Source organism: Argentina anserina, chromosome 4 (genome assembly GCF_933775445.1).
Source record: "Argentina anserina chromosome 4, drPotAnse1.1, whole genome shotgun sequence".
NCBI lineage: Eukaryota > Viridiplantae > Streptophyta > Magnoliopsida > Rosales > Rosaceae > Argentina > Argentina anserina.
In genome coordinates this window covers 2,729,175-2,746,243 of record NC_065875.1, presented here as the reverse complement: position 1 = coordinate 2,746,243, position 17,069 = coordinate 2,729,175, and the positions used below count along the sequence as shown (strand labels likewise).

The 17,069-nt window shown below is 38.2% G+C and overlaps 5 protein-coding genes and 1 pseudogene across 6 annotated transcripts in view; 4 read left to right on the top strand and 2 right to left on the bottom strand.

The window, feature by feature from the left end:
- The window catches only part of LOC126789913 (casein kinase 1-like protein 10), a 308,889-nt gene that overhangs the window by 226,625 nt on the left and 65,195 nt on the right, over positions 1–17,069 (top strand). The window lies entirely within an intron of this gene.
- LOC126789907 (kinesin-like protein KIN-10A) lies at positions 353–4,457 on the top strand. The gene is made up of 6 exons (XM_050515984.1): positions 353–1,102; positions 1,649–1,804; positions 1,895–2,002; positions 2,104–2,214; positions 2,304–3,758; positions 4,118–4,457. Exons 1-6 carry the CDS (start codon positions 467–469, stop codon positions 4,394–4,396), a joined length of 2,745 nt encoding a protein of 914 aa, XP_050371941.1. The 5' UTR covers positions 353–466; the 3' UTR covers positions 4,397–4,457.
- LOC126789917 (uncharacterized) lies at positions 5,316–8,357 on the top strand. 2 transcript variants are annotated; one of them, XM_050515997.1, is made up of 3 exons: positions 5,316–5,493; positions 7,050–7,199; positions 7,293–8,357. In XM_050515997.1, exons 1-3 carry the CDS (start codon positions 5,401–5,403, stop codon positions 7,956–7,958), a joined length of 909 nt encoding a protein of 302 aa, XP_050371954.1. In that variant the 5' UTR covers positions 5,316–5,400; the 3' UTR covers positions 7,959–8,357. The 2 variants fall into 2 exon arrangements, with proteins under 2 accessions (XP_050371954.1, XP_050371953.1); XM_050515996.1 differs by having other exon boundaries at positions 7,050–8,354.
- On the top strand, positions 9,946–11,209 carry LOC126789918 (polyubiquitin-like). The gene is made up of 2 exons (XM_050515999.1): positions 9,946–10,029; positions 10,209–11,209. The coding sequence occupies exons 1-2, from the start codon at positions 9,946–9,948 to the stop codon at positions 11,112–11,114; spliced, it is 990 nt and encodes a 329-aa protein (XP_050371956.1). The 3' UTR covers positions 11,115–11,209.
- LOC126789923 (CRIB domain-containing protein RIC6) lies at positions 11,589–12,958 on the bottom strand. Its single transcript, XM_050516005.1, has 4 exons — positions 12,825–12,958; positions 12,413–12,513; positions 12,260–12,326; positions 11,589–12,043 (listed from the first exon to the last, which is right to left on the bottom strand). The coding sequence occupies exons 1-4, from the start codon at positions 12,880–12,882 to the stop codon at positions 11,610–11,612; spliced, it is 660 nt and encodes a 219-aa protein (XP_050371962.1). The 5' UTR covers positions 12,883–12,958; the 3' UTR covers positions 11,589–11,609.
- LOC126791009 (glycolipid transfer protein 1-like) lies at positions 14,273–16,956 on the bottom strand (annotated as a pseudogene).

The window sequence follows — 17,069 nt, the reverse complement described above, 5'->3', positions numbered from 1 at the left end:
CGTAAACTAAACTAAGGTTATAATCGAAATACAAGGATAATATTCTCAAGGCTTGAGTACACTAACACTAACACTAAACTAAGGTTCAATTAGTGGGACTCAAATGATAACACTCTTCTTAATAAGGCAGTGCCCGAGTTTGGCCCCAAATTGAGACCGATTTGACCCAAACGATCCCACAAAAACTCAATCATCCCTAAACAGATCCCACATTGAAACTAGTCGTTACAAACCGTAACGGCTACTTTGCTTTTCAAAGACTCCTCACAATCCCCTCAAATCCTCCCAATTTGAATTTCCATTCCTTTCCAAGAAACCCCTCTCTCTCTCCTCTCTCTCTCTCTTCAATTCTCACTTCCCCCAATTTCTCTGCAAATCCAAAACCCTAAAGCTCCAATCTTTACCATAACCAAACCCCAAAAGCTCCAATCTTTACCAACCCAGAACCCCAAAGCTCCAATCTTCCATGGCTCCGACGCCGTCCTCCACCAAATCCCACCACCACCACCAAACCCTAACCCGAACCCCCCAATCCCGCCACCGCCTCCAATTCCCCAAACCCCAAACCACCCCAAACCCCAACAACAACAACAACCCATCTCTTTCCGGCCACCCAATCGAAGTCCTCGCCCGAATCCGAGACTACCCAGATTCCAAAGACCCACCGGTTCTCCAAATCAACCCGGAAAAACAGAGCATCCGGGTCAGGGCCGACTTCGGGTACCGGGACTTCACCCTGGACGGCGTCTCGGTGTCGGAAAGCGACGATCTCGGCGAGTTCTACGCGCAGTTCGTGAAGTCGAGAATCGACAGCGTGAAGCTGGGTGAGAAATGTACGGTGATGATGTATGGGCCGACCGGGTCGGGTAAGAGTCACACGATGTTCGGGTGTGTGAAGCAGCCGGGGATTGTGTATAGGTCGTTGAAGGACATATTGGGTAATGAGGAGGATGATGAGGGTGTGGTGGGGAGGTTTGTGCAGGTTACGGTTTTGGAGATTTATAATGAGGAGATTTATGATCTGTTGAGTGGTAATGGGGCTGCTGGTGGTGGTGGTGGGTTTGGGTTTGGCTGGCCTAAAGGGAATGGCTCTAGTTCTAAGGTGAGTTGAGTTTTCTGTGTTTGTTTTGAACCTGTTTTCGATTAATTGTGATGTTTGTTGAGGTGTAGGTTTGGTTATGGATTTATAACTGTTTATGTATTGTTTTCGTGTTTCTTTTTACGAGGTTTGTGAGTTTTGATGGGTGTTTGTTTGTGTGTTGTGTTGTTGAGTGTTTGTGGGTTTTATGTGTACTTGTGTTTAAGTGGATGTGTGTGGATTATGCTGATTCTGGGTCTCTCTAGATTTTTTTGTGGGAAAAGTTGTGATGTTTGGTGATGGTATATGGTTTAGGACTGTTTATGTGAAGTGGTTTTGGTGTTAGAGCTTTATCAATGGATTCAGAGATGGGTTATCTGTGTGAGGAGGTATTTGGTTATGTACTTGAGTTAGTTCAGTTTAAGTGGATGTGTGTGCATTATGCTTAGTTGTGGGTTTTCGATTAGTTGTGGTGTTTGGTGGAGATGTGAGTTTGGCTATGATTTAAGGGTTTAGCAGTGTTTTTGGGTTTTGTATGTGGAGAAACCCTAATTTTACTTGTATCTGCAGGTTAGACTTGAAGTAATGGGAAAGAAGGCAAAGAATGCAACCTACATTTCCGGAAATGAAGCTGGAAAAATCTCGAAAGAAATTCAGAAAGTGGAGAAGCGAAGGATTGTGAAGAGTACCCTTTGCAATGAGAGAAGTTCTCGGAGCCATTGCATGGTAAGATTTTTTAGACGTGTTTCACATGTTTGATAGATCTGCCAAGTGTTGTCACCAGTTGGGTATGTAACCTGCTTTCAATATCCACAGATAATTCTTGATGTCCCAACTGTGGGTGGTCGCTTGATGCTCGTTGATATGGCTGGTTCTGAAAATATCGAGCAAGCTGGACAACTTGGTTTTGAGGCAAAAATGCAGGTAACCTTTGTCGATGGGTTTTACTTTATACTGCCAGCTTATGAGAAGTTATTGTTGGAATTGCAACAAATGTTGATATGTGCTTCTCATTGAACTCACAGACCGGAAAGATCAACCAAGGGAACATAGCACTAAAACGAGTGGTTGAATCCATTGCAAATGGTGATTCACATGTGCCCTTCAGAGACAGCAAGCTTACCATGCTTCTACAGGTAAACTTCCATTCCTGCTAGTCATTTGCTCTAGATTAATAATTGTGCTCCAAGATATATTTAGGTGTTTTTTTTTTCTTCCCGTACAGGACTCCTTTGAAGATGACAAGACGAAAATTTTAATGGTTCTATGTGCAAGTCCAGATCCAAAGGAGATACACAAGACAATTGCCACCCTAGAGTATGGTGCAAAAGCCAAATGTATAGTCCGTGGTCCTCACACGCCAATTAAGGATAAAGCTGCGATGGACGATTCATCTGCTGTCATTTTAGGATCAAGGATTGCTGCCATGGATGAATTCATCCTGAAACTACAAAAGGAGAACAAGATAAAAGAAAAGGAGCGAAATGATGCGCATAAGTTGCTACTGAAGAAAGAAGAAGAGGTTGCTGCCATGAGAACCAAACTTCAGTCAATGGAAGGAAAGGGATCTGGATCAAAGGAGGAAGAATTTAACTTGAAGGTGAATGAAGTTGCCCAGACACTGAAACAGGAGTTGGAAAGGAAGTTGGAGGAGTGCCAGAGAATGGCCAATGAGTTTGTGGAATTGGAGAGGAGGAGAATGGAAGAAAGAATATGGCAACAGCAACAAGAAGTTGAGATGTTGAGGAAGAGATTGGAGGAAATTGAGTTGGAGCTGTGCCGCTCAGGTGATGGAAGTGGGGTGGAGAGTGGCCGAAAGGACAATGATGGAACCCAGTTTGCCAAAAGGTTGATGGGGATCTATGCCAGTGATGGTGCAGGGATGATGAAGTCAATGGACATGGTGAAATCCATGGATTTGGACATGGATGATCAAGAACCTTTTGCTGGAGTGGTGAAATATGTAGGTATTAACTGTGGGGTAACTGGGACATATCAATCTGACAGCAAAAGTAACCAAGGATTTGCAAATCAGACTCATTTAAATGCAATTGCTACAGATAATAATGATTCTTTTGCAGCAAAATGTGCTGACAGGGTATGCCTCAGCACTGTTTTTGAGGAAGAAGAAATGGAAGAGGAAGAACGCAAGGAGAACGTGGATGTTGAAGAAGTGGAGAAAGAAGTTATAGAGGAGAAGAGGGTGTGTATGGTTGATGGGTCTAGCCACACAAGTAATTATAGTCTGGGCTCCCTGGTAGCTTTACCTCATGATAATCAGCCAAGCAGAAATGCAGGGGAAGAAGATAGCAAGGGAGGACCTGATGACCGACTTGTTAGAATTCGCAACATATTTACACTCTGTGGGAACTATAGAGAGCTCTCTCAACATATCACAAGTCCAGCACCTACTCTGAAGCCACTTGCATCATTCAAATCAGAAAGTGAGAAGAAAGTGACAGAACTAGATGTGGCTTCCAAGGAGAACTACAACCCTTCAAATGATGGCACTGAAGCAGATAGCGAAGTGTATGTGAAGTGGGAGGCCTCTAAAGAAAATCCAGGGAAATTCATTACAACTCTTAGAGTCGTTAAAGATGCAACCCTTGCTGACCTGCGAAAGCTTATTGAAATCTATCTTGGTGCAGACAATCAAGCTTTCAACTTCCTCGTGCTTGGGGTATGTCATTCTTTAAGTTCTTCAGTTAATCTATAAAAACTGCATGCAGGATTTTGAAACATGTTTTATTCCATTCTGTCAGTGCTCGTATGTCTTTTTCCACTCTGCATACATGTTTTATTCCATTCTGTCAATGCATTTCCCTGATACATTGAATATTTTCCATGGATAGCATCATTGTCAATTTCTAAATATTTTTGATCAATTAAATCTCATATGAACCATGTGAAACAGCTATGACAATTGTCTCTGTACTTTTTCTTTAGAATAAACTCGGTGTTTGTCTCAACAGGGTCACTTTGAAGTCGAAATATTGTCTATAGAATGCATATTCATATATTTATGTGTTTTATGTGCAGGATCCAACTGGAGCTGCAGTACCTAGGGAGAAGGAAGCGACAATTCAGGCGACTAAGCTTCCTCTTTGCAATGGTGAAACCAATGGATACTTGGCTTGCCTGAGACCATTGAAGGGAACACAGAAAATACATAGCAGCCCAGTTCAGCAGCTTCCATTGACTCCTCTCCCCTTGAGCTCACTGGAGAACAGACTACCAGTCACCCCAACAACTTGCTTTACACCACAAGTAGAACCAAGCTTAGGTTCTACTCCTTTTATTACAGTCAGAAAATGCTAGTAGGGGTAGCTCTGATTGTAGTGATGGTTGTAAAATTTGTAAGAAGTGCACTGTTTTTGTGACTGACTACTTTTGTACTGAAAACACGATATATATAAGTATGCGTTTCATTTGGTTGTGGATCTTGTTTGTACCTCAATTTAATTCAATTCCCTTCCCTTCTGTATATTCATATTCATTATTCATTGGAATTTGCAATTTAGCTTGTTCTTTTTAATTCCTGCTGTGTGTCATCCATCATACAATATTTGTTAAGTTCTTATCAATCTTATGATATTGGTTGAGTAATATTCTTAAGTTCTCATTGAGCTGAAGGCACTTGATGAGAGTATCAGAGTTGCCTTCAATCATCAAGTGCCTTCAGATGCAGCAATGAGACCATCCTTAAGGCCACAACCTTCAGCAATCAGAACAGACGAAGGGGACAATCGGCGAGCTCCAGAATGAACAGGAGTACCATTAGAATCCCTAATCACAAAACCAGCCGTAGCATTGGAGGAGTTGAGGGCACCATCAAAGTTGAGCTATTGAAAACTTCACTTTGATCATCCAATTATACTACTTGTACATCACATTGGTCATTCCGTTTATTTCCACCGTTTCTATGTTAACTCAAATGATAGTTCGGAGATTAAAGTAATCAAATGATAATTTTTTTTTCTTCTCTAGCACAATAGTTTAATTATTTTCTAAGTAGAATGACAAATATGACCATACATGCGATAGACGGGTAGTATGGTTGGATGATTAAAGTGAAGTTGTCAAAAGTTCAATAACTAAAGTGTCAATCAAAACATATTTTGATGACCAAAATGATATTTTTGTCCTTCCCAAAAATATGTAAAATGGGACATTGGCATCTTAATAAACATAATGACAGACCCATTTAAATTCTACACCGTCATTACAATTCCACATTTCTCATCTGTTTGTCAAATTTTTTAGAAGGTTTAACTAGTAGCCGGAAAAGAGAGAGAGAAGGGGGTTAGGGTTCAACACATGTGATGGGCAGCACCAGCACTAGTAGGATGCTTTCCCCTGCTCGAACCGTTGTCCAATTCCAGTCCAGTAGTTCAACCCATGATCCTGATGAAGAGGTCGATTTCAATTTCCCATCTTTATAATACTGCTCGTATACTTTGTGTCGTGTTTTTCATAATTTCATATCAGTGACCGGTGAGAAAACACATTCGGAGTAGAAATTGTGCATGCATGTATGTATGAAAGTTTTTTGATTTAGTTGGGATTTGATGTATATATATAGGAAATGATTGTATTGGTAGTTTGACATGTTGTTCTAAAAGGAAATCTTTTTGTTTGGTAAGGAATATTGGAAGCTGGAAGAGCTTCTAACGATGACTGAGGGCTAGTGAGGACTTTTGAATGGACGGTTGGATGACATGTATGTTGGAACTTGAAAATATCGATTGAACTATAATATCTAAATCATTCATCCAATCATGCATTTAAAAGTCCTCTCACAAGTCTTTTAGTTGTTTGATACAACGATACATTAGAATATATACTAGCCTCTTGACATGCTTGAAAGTGTGTGAATATCAAATAAGAGCTTTACTCAATTCATTTCTATGTTCGTGGGTTTGTATCCATTTTTTCAAAATATGCGCATGAGCTTTTTCGATTATGAAGTATGGTGTCCTGCACATGAGCTTATCTTATTTGGTTCATTATAATATTGCATTAGCTTCCACAGCATTCTGTATTTTTCGGCACAGCTGTTATTTATTTTATGATCAATTTTAGCGTATATATCGTATTCAACTCCCTCTCCTTCTCTCGACACCCCATACAAGCCTACTGGTATTTCTAGTTTCAAGTGTGGATCGGAGGCATGTAGTTCTAGACAATAGTTTGCAAGATATGGGTTCTGTAATCTGTAGATTTGCAGTTGAAGCTGCAAATTATGAAAACAAGCATGTTCACTGTCAATTGCCAAGGTGGAGAAAGACCCCTCCCTTTGTACACTCCAAAGAAGCTTAGAGAAGGTCAATTGGTTTCTCTTGCACACCGAAACTTTAGTATGAAGTTTGAACTGGTTATATATTAGGCTACTCATTAATGTTCCTTTTGATACTTCATATGAATTTTTTTGGTCCAGGTGGTTAACCTTATCAGTCTGCGCCCAATATTTCATTTGTACTTATGTTAACTTGATCAGTCTGCGCCTAGTTTTGCGTCTGTAGTTATGTTGTCAAGTTGGAATTGACTCAAAACTATCTAGTTTGAGCTTTTAATTGTAACCGGAATGCTAAAGATTGTTCGTGCTATAAAACAACAAGTCTACTCCAGAGAGGCAGGTGCATTTGACTGAATTAGTTATTATTTTTAAACAACCTGCCTCAATCATCTTCAACACCTGATATCCCATTTTTACAGTTTTTTTTTTGTATGTGCCGTCAGACCTTACACCGGCTAGGCCTCTGCATCCACTCAACCATCTTCATGGCACCATTGATTCCCTTAGTCACCTATCTTGAAGACACCTTTCTCTATTTTTCGTGGGTGTAGAGAAGAGGAGAACTGGAAAACAGATATACATTTGAAAATATTCATTGAAGGGGTGTAGTGATCCAAGTGGACTGTAGCTATATTCCTATATTTTTTCTATTGACAAGTCACTTCCTTGTTGCAGGTATCCTTAAACCTTATGGGAACAATCTTTAAGGTCAAGAGCTCTGCAACCATAAAAGATCTCAAGGCAATAATATGTAACAAGTACAAAATTGGTGATAATTATCCGGAGTTCCTCTTGGCTGGTCACCCGCTCATGGACTTCCAAAGGGTAATCGACTGTGGATTTCTAGAGTGCTCTGTTGATCTTGTTTTCAAGAATATTGTGAAAATGAGATTATATGTCAAACTACTATCTAGTCAGGACACCATTGAGATTGAGGCAAAACCAGAAGATACCATCCAAAAAATAAAAATAATGATTCATGCTAAGAAGAAGTTTCAACCGGACCTATTCACACTTGTCTATGATGGGAAGCTCCTTGAGGATGACATGACACTGGCCTCAGAAGATTTGAGGAATGAATCTATCCTTTACATGGTTTCTGCTCCTAAAGATATTATTTCAATATCTGTGAAAGCACCTACAGGAGAGACTTTCAAATTCAAGGTTAAACCCTTGTTTACTGTTAGAGATGTCAAAACTATAGTTGAGAGCTATACTGGTTTCTCAGTCAGTGATCACAATCTGATCTATTCCGGAAATGAGCTTGAGGATCTGAAGACATTGGCCTTTTATGACATCGAAGATGAATCAGTATTAGAGGTCTCACCTCCCTATTTTCATATATTTGTTAAAGTTTGTGATGGGAAACTTATAAGTATTGATGTGAAGCCTAGTGATAGTGTCAAAGAACTGAAGAGCATGATTTTTCGCAAGCTTAATGTGTCATTGATGCCTCTTGATTTTTATAAGCTTGTGTTTCACTGGGAACAGCTTGATGAAATTCGGGATCTGGCAAGCTACAACATACGAAAGGGCAGCAAGCTTCGTTTGGTTCTCTCATCATCTGTTATTGTAAGGGATTAAGCATGTTAGCATTTTCTTCATTGTGTTTTGAACTGTGGAAACCCTTAGCAAAGTTTGGAGGCCTTTGATATGTCATGTTACATCTGGTCATCTGGACCTTTCTGTAAGACGATTTTTGTTCCCATTGGCTCCTCCTAGTTTCCATCGAATATTTCCATAAGAAGCAGTATGGTACTCATTGTTGATGAAGTAAAACTAGAACCTTCAAGTACACTGGAAATCGTAGTTATGAGCCGATCAGAAGAAGCAAAGCTTAGAGTACCAGATCCTGGACACAATCTCAACTTTGTAGTGCTTTTGGAAGACATCTTCAGGTTCTGTATATACTGCATATCATATTCAGACATTTGCTAGTCAGCTTGCTCATGCCACTTTCAATCAATGTAATGTACAATTTAGGTAGGTTTCACATATACAACCTGAAATCTTATTACTCCATTTCCGGAGGCTTAGAAAACCAACGTGACCCAGAACCTACCTAGGAAGATATATCTAACCATTTAGCAACATGTTGAGCTTGTCTCAAGAAATACTGAACTTGAAAAATATCAACTTCAGCCACAGGCAGGGCAGCATCAAGATTGAAGCAAAAGCTCAAGACAGCATCCTAAACTAAGCTCCAACTTACAGCAAAAGTGAAAGGCACGCTTGTCTTGTTCTATGTTGCAAGGAAACTAAGCTTGATCACCTATGCAGTTCATGTTCAGTGTCACAAGTCACTGACAAATAATGTTAAGCTGAGATGAATTAGCCAGGATTTATATTTTTATTATATCTGAAATGTGAGTCTCAATCTGTTAGAAGTCAAATGGCTTCGTAAGCAAACTAGTAAGGCATGCAATTGTAACACCTGTCTAGAGTTAGAGTTACAATGATCTAAAGTAAAGAGACCTCTTTTTTGATGGCAAGCAAATCGCTTGTTTATATAAATGAATGTCTGAATAGTTATTACATACTCATTCGTTATTGTCGTGCAGCAGACAAGAAATCTTGAGTCGAAATCCAAAATTAGTATATAACATAGGTATAATCTTTAAAGAACTAAATCCGAAAGACAACAGAAAATAAAAATAAAAATAAACATATTCTATGACTTATAAAAATAATATGCCAGAAAAAAATCTAAATCTTATTCAGTAAGGAGTAAAGGGACTTTAAGAGTTGGATTGTCTGCTATAGTACACATATGTAAAGACTCAGGGCACGACCTTCCACTTGACCACTTATATAGAATCACTGATTCACTCAATGCCACTCGACCAAATATTAACTATTTATTTTTATGATTGATGTGCTTATTCATTTCATGATTTATTGCGATTTTATCCTTTTTAAAGCCTAAACACCAAAAAAAAAATATTCTAAACTCTGCAGTTTTCAAATGTAATGATTATTCTCTTGATTCTTGCTTCCTCTCTTTTTCAATTGAACCTCATGACATAACATGACCAATCATTCAAGGGATAAGACTCAGCTATTAAGTTTTCAAAAAAAAAATATACACATCTTAGAAAATGTATATGAAGTTATGAACAATTCTATATTAGACTTCAATTTCTTATGTCCACCTAATTTTATAAGAATCTCAACTGAAATTGTACAATAAACTAAAGAATCAAGAGTGAGTCGCTAACTAACATTTAATTCGTCCAACCGAGTCGCTAACTAACATTTAATTCTTCCAACGAAACCTATGGCATGAGTAGTACTGTAGTAGCAAAGTCAACAAAGACAACATAGACAACAAAGACATAATAACATAATGGAAGTCGCAGCAACAAGAAATTGTAATTATCTCAGACTCTTAGTTTGTATAATTTTTTCTTCCTCTCATGGTTGTTGTGTTCTTCATGTTGAAGTTTTCTGTAACATAAATTGGTCCTCTCAGGAGAGTCTTATACAGTTTTGATCTTTTGAGTTTCATAAGAAACATATCTTTGCTAAGACCTGGCAATCTGAGCCATCACTAAGGTCTTGAAATTTTTTAATGGAAACACTGATACACCGTAGACCCTCAAAGAGAAGATACAGAATACTCCCTTCAACTTTCTCTGGTTCATCTCAAGAGCAGGTTGGTTTCTGTTGACTATTAGCTTTGAAAAACAGTCATTTCATGATCTACTCGAACTCATTCCATGATAATTTACTGGTTTCTAACGTACAGTTAATTTATTTTTGAACTTGTTCTTGATGTAACATGACTTCGTGTACTTATCATGTAGAGGGATTTTGTGTTGTTGTTTATGGCAGAGAAATTCAGTATGGAAGATCTTGAAGAAAGTATCTCTGAAGTTCAACAAATTTGTCACAGTTGAAAAATTGAAAGCCATTCTATTACACAACAGCAGAAGCAATTCAAGAAAGTTCCGGGAGCCTCTTATGGATAGTTTTCACCATAATGGGATTGAAAATGACGATACACCAGTCGATCAAGTCATTCAGAAGGAACCAACTTGCCAAAAACTTCACCAGAATTCAGTCAGAATGAGAATATATGTCAAAATCCCGTCAAACCAGAGAACCAGTGTACTAGAAGCAAAAGAGTACCATATCATCAATGACATCAAATCCATGATTTATTTGAAGGAGGGAATCCAATCAAATGAGTACAGTTTGGTTTATGGTGGGAAACTTCTTCAAGATTACAGGAATTTATCCTCACTTAACATTCTTACAGAATCAACCCTTCATATGATTTTCAATCCAAGAGATGTGGTGTCAATTTTTGTGAAAACACCAATTGGGAAGGTTGTGGAATTTGAAGTTAAGGTCTTGTACACCGTACGAGATGTCAAGCAGATTGTTGAGAGCTATATAGGGTGTTCTGTTGTTGATTGTAGTATGGTTTATGAAGGAAATGAGCTTCTGGATTTCAAGACCTTGGCTTTCTACAACATTGAAGACAATTCCACTCTAGAGGTGAAGCCTTCTTGGATTCAGATATTTGTCAAGACATGGAGTGGAAAAATCATTACACTTGATGTGACACGATCTAATACAGTAAGAGAGGTAAAGGAAAAGATATTCTGTAAGATTAGAGTGCCTGTTATTCATCAGAGTATTGTATTTGCTGGAAAACGCCTTGAAGATAAGTGCTCTATTTCAAGTTACAACATTCAGAAACAGTCCACTATCCACATGGTTATGGCTTGGTGAAACAAATTCCACCACAGTTAATTATGAGATGGAATCCTGGTCATTTTTGAGTTTGATAAACACTGGATGTATAGTTGTGTATAGAACCAAATCTGTGTGCAAAACAAAAAAAATAAAAATTAACATTTGTAATTTAAGTTCCTTTATTTCGAAATTTGATTGATGTTGGAACGGACCGAAAGAAGAACCACATATGTAAGATTGGTACAGGTTTTGGCTTGTTAACTGATGTTATAACAAACACAGTTCGAGTGAGTGACAAAGTTATCCAAAACAAGGGTGTTGTAGATTACAATTGCAACTCATAATTTTTCTTTTCTAATGCACAAATTTGAAAACAATTAATCAAATCTCACTTGGAGCTTTGCAAATCAAAGCTATCAGTGTGACAAGGAAAATAAAAAAACAACAGAATGAAGAAAACTAGTACAACTCAAGTCAGACCTTCATCAGTTAAGAGGGATGTGATGTTAAGACATCCATTTCTTCATTTGGTTAGATATGAATCCCTGCTGGGATTATCTCTGAACTCTTCCCTGCAAAAGCCGGGTGCATTGGACTACCATTCTCAGAACCTTCAAGTGACATGTCAGGTAATGAATTCTGACCTTTAGACCGTGGCCTTCTTGATGATTTTGCGGATCCTCCATCAGTGGAACCCTTTTTTTTCCGGAGTTTTGGGATCCCAGGCAAGTCATGTGAGGGGGACTCAGAGCCAAGACTATTGGTAGAGTTGCGGCTTCTTCTTGAATGCCGGCTACTACCTTCTCGAGCTGGAGACTCCATTCCACTGGCTTCCGTTGAACGATTGCGCCTAGAACTCTTTTTAGATTTTCCATCCTTCTTGGATGGGGAACTTGTAGACTTAGGAATGTCGTTCAGACGCGCCAGTTCTTGAGCAGCAATAGACAGTCCACGTTTATTTATATCTGCAAAAGATTTTAACTTAATAAACCTCGTTGGCTCATACTCTACTGCTTGAGCTATTCGGGTCTATGATTGTCTAGCAGATCAACATTACAACATCAGCTCATGCATCAAATATAGTTTCAAGATTATGCCAACAGAAAATGCGTACAAGCAGGCCAAGATCTTAGTCAGGTAATGTTATTATGTGTTACAGAAAAACTAGTTAAAATCCAAACCTTTGGCTGACAATTCCTTAACACCAAGTTGCCCTGCGGATTCTTGAGGAGATTTGAACTCGGTCATCTGCATGATTTTAAACAACAATTTTATTGTTTACGGTGTAATTCGATGAATTCATAAATGATATAGAGAAAAGGGTTGGTGTGTACCCAGCTGGGAGTACTATTTGCAGATGGACCATCCCATCCAATGTGTGCAACATGTTTTACATCTGTGGGAAAGCCAATTTGTATTTCTTGATCTTTTTCCTCTGAAAAAGTTCAAACTTGGTCAATTCCTTTGCTCTTTTCTAAAGGAATTACTAATATGGCATTGAAGAGGTTAACAGAAATAAAATCCTTGCAAAACTTTCCATCCTTTTTCTGCCAACAATTGGAAGTGTAAGCTAAAATGATCCAAAAGTCTAAAAATGCATGAAACCCCCCTGCTTATAACTTTATATTAACTCATTATTTATGAAGAAGAGAAACCAAACGTGAATTAATGCTGGAATGAACTTTGAAAACTCAAAAGTACTTATTCCAATGTGAAGTTGAAAAGATCATGTTGATATTGACGTACCGAATATCTGTGAAATGTACCTCAGGCCTTTCAAGAGACCCTTCACCTTTGTGGCCATTTTGGCTCAAGTGCTTGATTTAGTGCATGCAGAGAAACCTACTTCAGCTGGGGAAATTTGCCCGTGCGTGAGCGTCGAGATGATGCCTCTGATCTTGAAATCAAAGAAGTTAAGTAAGATAACACATTATAACAAAAAAGAACCTGATCATGTAAACCAAAGAAATGAGAAAAGAATAAGATACTAGCATAACAAATTGGACACTCCTTTGCCCAAAGAATATGCAGTTGCTATTTACACCAACATATCATATATACATTCAACTCCTTTTTCTCGAAGCAAGTCTTCCCTAATTGGGAAATCCATACCTTCAGAAAGAAAGGTTGATCAGGATCTTCAGCATGACATGATCATCAACCAGAACTCTGATCCATTGTCAAACACACACCAAGATAGCCAACCCATATAATCCAGCGGCGCAAACATTATCGACTCATCCCATGTCAAACGATGTAAGAAACTCGGAATGCAGATCTGCAGTTGTTGTGAATTGTGATGTTTTGGAATATCCAAAGAAAAATCATATGAGTTTAGGAAATGAGAGCAAAGGTTTTGTTGGGGGGTGGCCGGGGTTGTGGAGACGAAGTGCTCATTCCCGGAGGCCACTCAATCAAAACCTGTAGCTCACCGGATTTTCGGGTGCAAAAGAAGAGAGAGAGAGAGATCCAGAAATGGCCAAGACTGCAAGGCTAAATTTGGGTTGAAGGTGGGTTTTCAGTGATTGCGCGCCAAAAACGGTTGGGGTACACAATTGTGCGGCAGTTGTCATCTTATTTACCTTTTTAATGATCTAAAATTCCGATTAAAAAAAAAAGATTTTTACCCATGATGATGCTCTAGTCTGATCATTTTTGCAAAATTTACTGGCCTTCTTTTTACAAAAAAAAAAATTAATAATAACAAGAATTGATTAAGGGTTGTATTATTATTTTTCTTTACAACTGTTGACCACAAAACGTAGAGGGACATACTGGTGTCTAACCCAAGAGGTTCCCTTATACACAATGGAGTCTGTGAGACACCATAAATGTTTCTTGAGGAAAGATAACCAAAGGCAAAAGAAGAAGCAATTGGCATGGCCATGTAAACAGAACTGATAAACTGAAACCATTGCAAATCTCCAGATTTTATGTTGACATCACATTCTATACTTCTATAGTATTAAGTCTGAGAAGTGAGATGTACACTTAAGAATGTGATCTTGAAAACCAATTGTCATCGCAAAAGAGACTTTAGCATGCAAAACAAAATGATTAAAGGCTATGTAATTTCCAAGTATGAAATGTACAAAAACGGAAATTAACCAATCATAAGTAGGACATTTGACATTAAAGATTAAGCAAATAGATATATGAAGTGTAGGGAAAACTCGCACATTATTTTTCAGGTTTGAAGTTGGGACGGTTTTGGCTAGGTCACAAGGTCATGATCCAAGTTGAACTGGAGGCAAGGCGTATTGAAATGGATAAGCCTCTACTGATCAGTCATCATAAAACCTTTGAGATTACGAAGCCTTCATATCATCCAGGCCAACAATAGCCTGTGTGTCAAAAGAGTAATGTTTGTGAGCATAAGAAAACCATTATAGAGTTTTCAAAACAAAAGAACCAGAAATAAGTTATGAAACTGGCTTTGTAGCCCAAGGACTCGATGCCCCCACCCCTTCTTTTCAGTACTCTTACAATTTGTTCAAAAATTCAACAGAATAGAGTACCAAGCACGACAGATAGGAGAAAACTGCAAAATGGAGCATCATGCTTCCGAACCCATCTCATGTAGTAACTTAACGGCCTAAATTAATAGTATTACTTTGCCTTCAACAACAATCACTCTTTGAACCTAAATTTTATGATCTGGCAACCTTCACTTTATAACAACCTTCAGTCAAATAACTACTAAGTCACTAAGTTTTGCAGCAAATCAAACATCTTACCAAAAACTTGTGATTCTCTTGAAACAGGGAAGAAAAGTTGGTGCAAAAGTTCTCTATATCAGCCATGATATCACCATTGCCTCCTATCACATCCATGAACTTCTTCCTGTCAGGAGCAAGCTTCATGGCAACCTATCAATCAGTTACAAGTAAGGATGACTCAGGGGTAATAACCAGAATATAATTTGCTCGTAGTATTTCGAGTGTAGCTCATCAGTAAAACTACTGAAAGAGGACTTTTATCTAACAAGGGAGCAAACACAGCTTTCAATTTTTGTAAAACATTAGCTCTCAAATGAGCGGTGTACTCTCCACATGCCTAAAATTCTTGATGAAAGAAAGAAACAAGCATCATCGATAATTTGTATAGCAAATAGGGAAGGCAACACGAATACACAAAGAAACAAATAATTGACGACGTTTATATATTAGACTGTTCAGAATTCAAATAGGAAGAAGCATGAAACTTGCAGGATAAAAGCCAAAGTACAGTATTTGCAAAGGGTCAGTATGAAGAAAGGCATAGCATCAAAAATTGTAAAGGGGCATCCGAGCATTACACTGAAACTTGAACTAGCAAGCCATCCATGCCATTGTTTCAGGGTCTTGGCATAGGAATCCGAGCAAGCCTGTGACATTGTCCAATCTTGATGTTCCAGTAAGTTCCGAAACAACTCTAACAAAAAGTCCATCGCTCTGAAAATAAAGTAACAAGTGCATCAGATAATTATGATTGATAACATTTCGAGAACAAAGGGTTAGTCGTTTACCTCGTCAACCACAACAGACCGTTGGTGCAGCTGGATGACGCTTTTGCTGTCTTGGCCTCAACCTCAACCCGTACCAAACTGTACAAGAGGTTGAATTCGGCAGGATTGATCAGATATTTGTTTTCCAACCTCTACAAGCAAAGAAAAAATCTCAGAGGTCAGTACTACTTTCGAATATGCACAGAAAAAACACTATCCTTCACTACTTCACATAATTCAGCACCAACCAATACAAATTACCAAATCACAAATGACAGAAAGGTCTAACCGTGATATTACCACTGACATCCGATTTCACAAGAGTCATAGCAGCTCAAACTTCTCTGCCACCATAAAATAACTAAAATTCAACTAAAACTCCACAATCTACGAAAATGAATACTTCACATTATGCTTATAAATAAAATGCATAAACTCGCATCGATGGCCTTAATCGAAGACAAAAACTGCTTTGAAACCACAGAATCATACTAAGAATTTACCAATAACAGGCAAAATGTGCTTGCAGACATCCAAGAAAGGCTTGGTCAGCATTTCGCCTTCGGCTGACTTCACACTCTGTCTTTTCTTCGAAACAATTGTACTCAAGTAGATCAAGATTTAGATGAACAAAATGCTTCAATTATAAATATAATAGTGTGAGAAAGGGATCGGATCGTACATTGAAGTAGTTGGATATGGTTGGATGATCTGAACGTATAGAAACTCACAAGCTGTGTATATGAATCAAAAGAAATTAATATAGAGATTGGATAGAACAAAATGAATGACTAAACATGTGGTTTGGATACTTGCAATTGAGATTCGGAGATTGCAATATTGGGTTGGGGAGGACTTGGATTCTGTGGAGTTTAAAGAAAGGTGGTGTGATTTGAAACTTCAAAGCACAAGAGAAAACAGAAGAGAAGAGAAAAGTGCCGTTGAGAAAGATAGAAACCGAAGAATGTGGTTAAAGGGTTAAAAGCCCGCGGTTAAAGAAGTTCTGGTTAAATTTGTTTTTACGGTGTTATTTTGGGTCAGTTCGTTGTGTTTTTCGTTTTCAAGTGTGTGAAGGTTTCCCAAGTTTTACGGGTGGTAATGACCAAGCTAGAATGCAATGTTTTAGTTTATTCACTATTTTTTTAGTGTTTTGGAAGCTACTATCTGCCTTTGCATCTATTCTATAGATTGGATTTCATACCTCAAGTTGCAAAAATGTCACGCGTCGATGTTCATTACTTGCAGAGATGTTGTTCATTACTTGTAGGGCCTTCTTTGAAGTCATGAAAATGATGAAATTCAACTTCACTTTCCTTTTCGCTTTTAATTAAAACACTAAAATTAGAAGGTGACTTAACAAAATTAACAAAGTCTTATTACCTCACCAGTCATTTTGAACAGAGTTCCCCAGCATAAAATTTTTCGCTAATAGTTTATATCGACTTCACTAGTAACAATTACAAAACTAAAAATTTCTGGTAGTTCGATTTACTTAATTACGTATA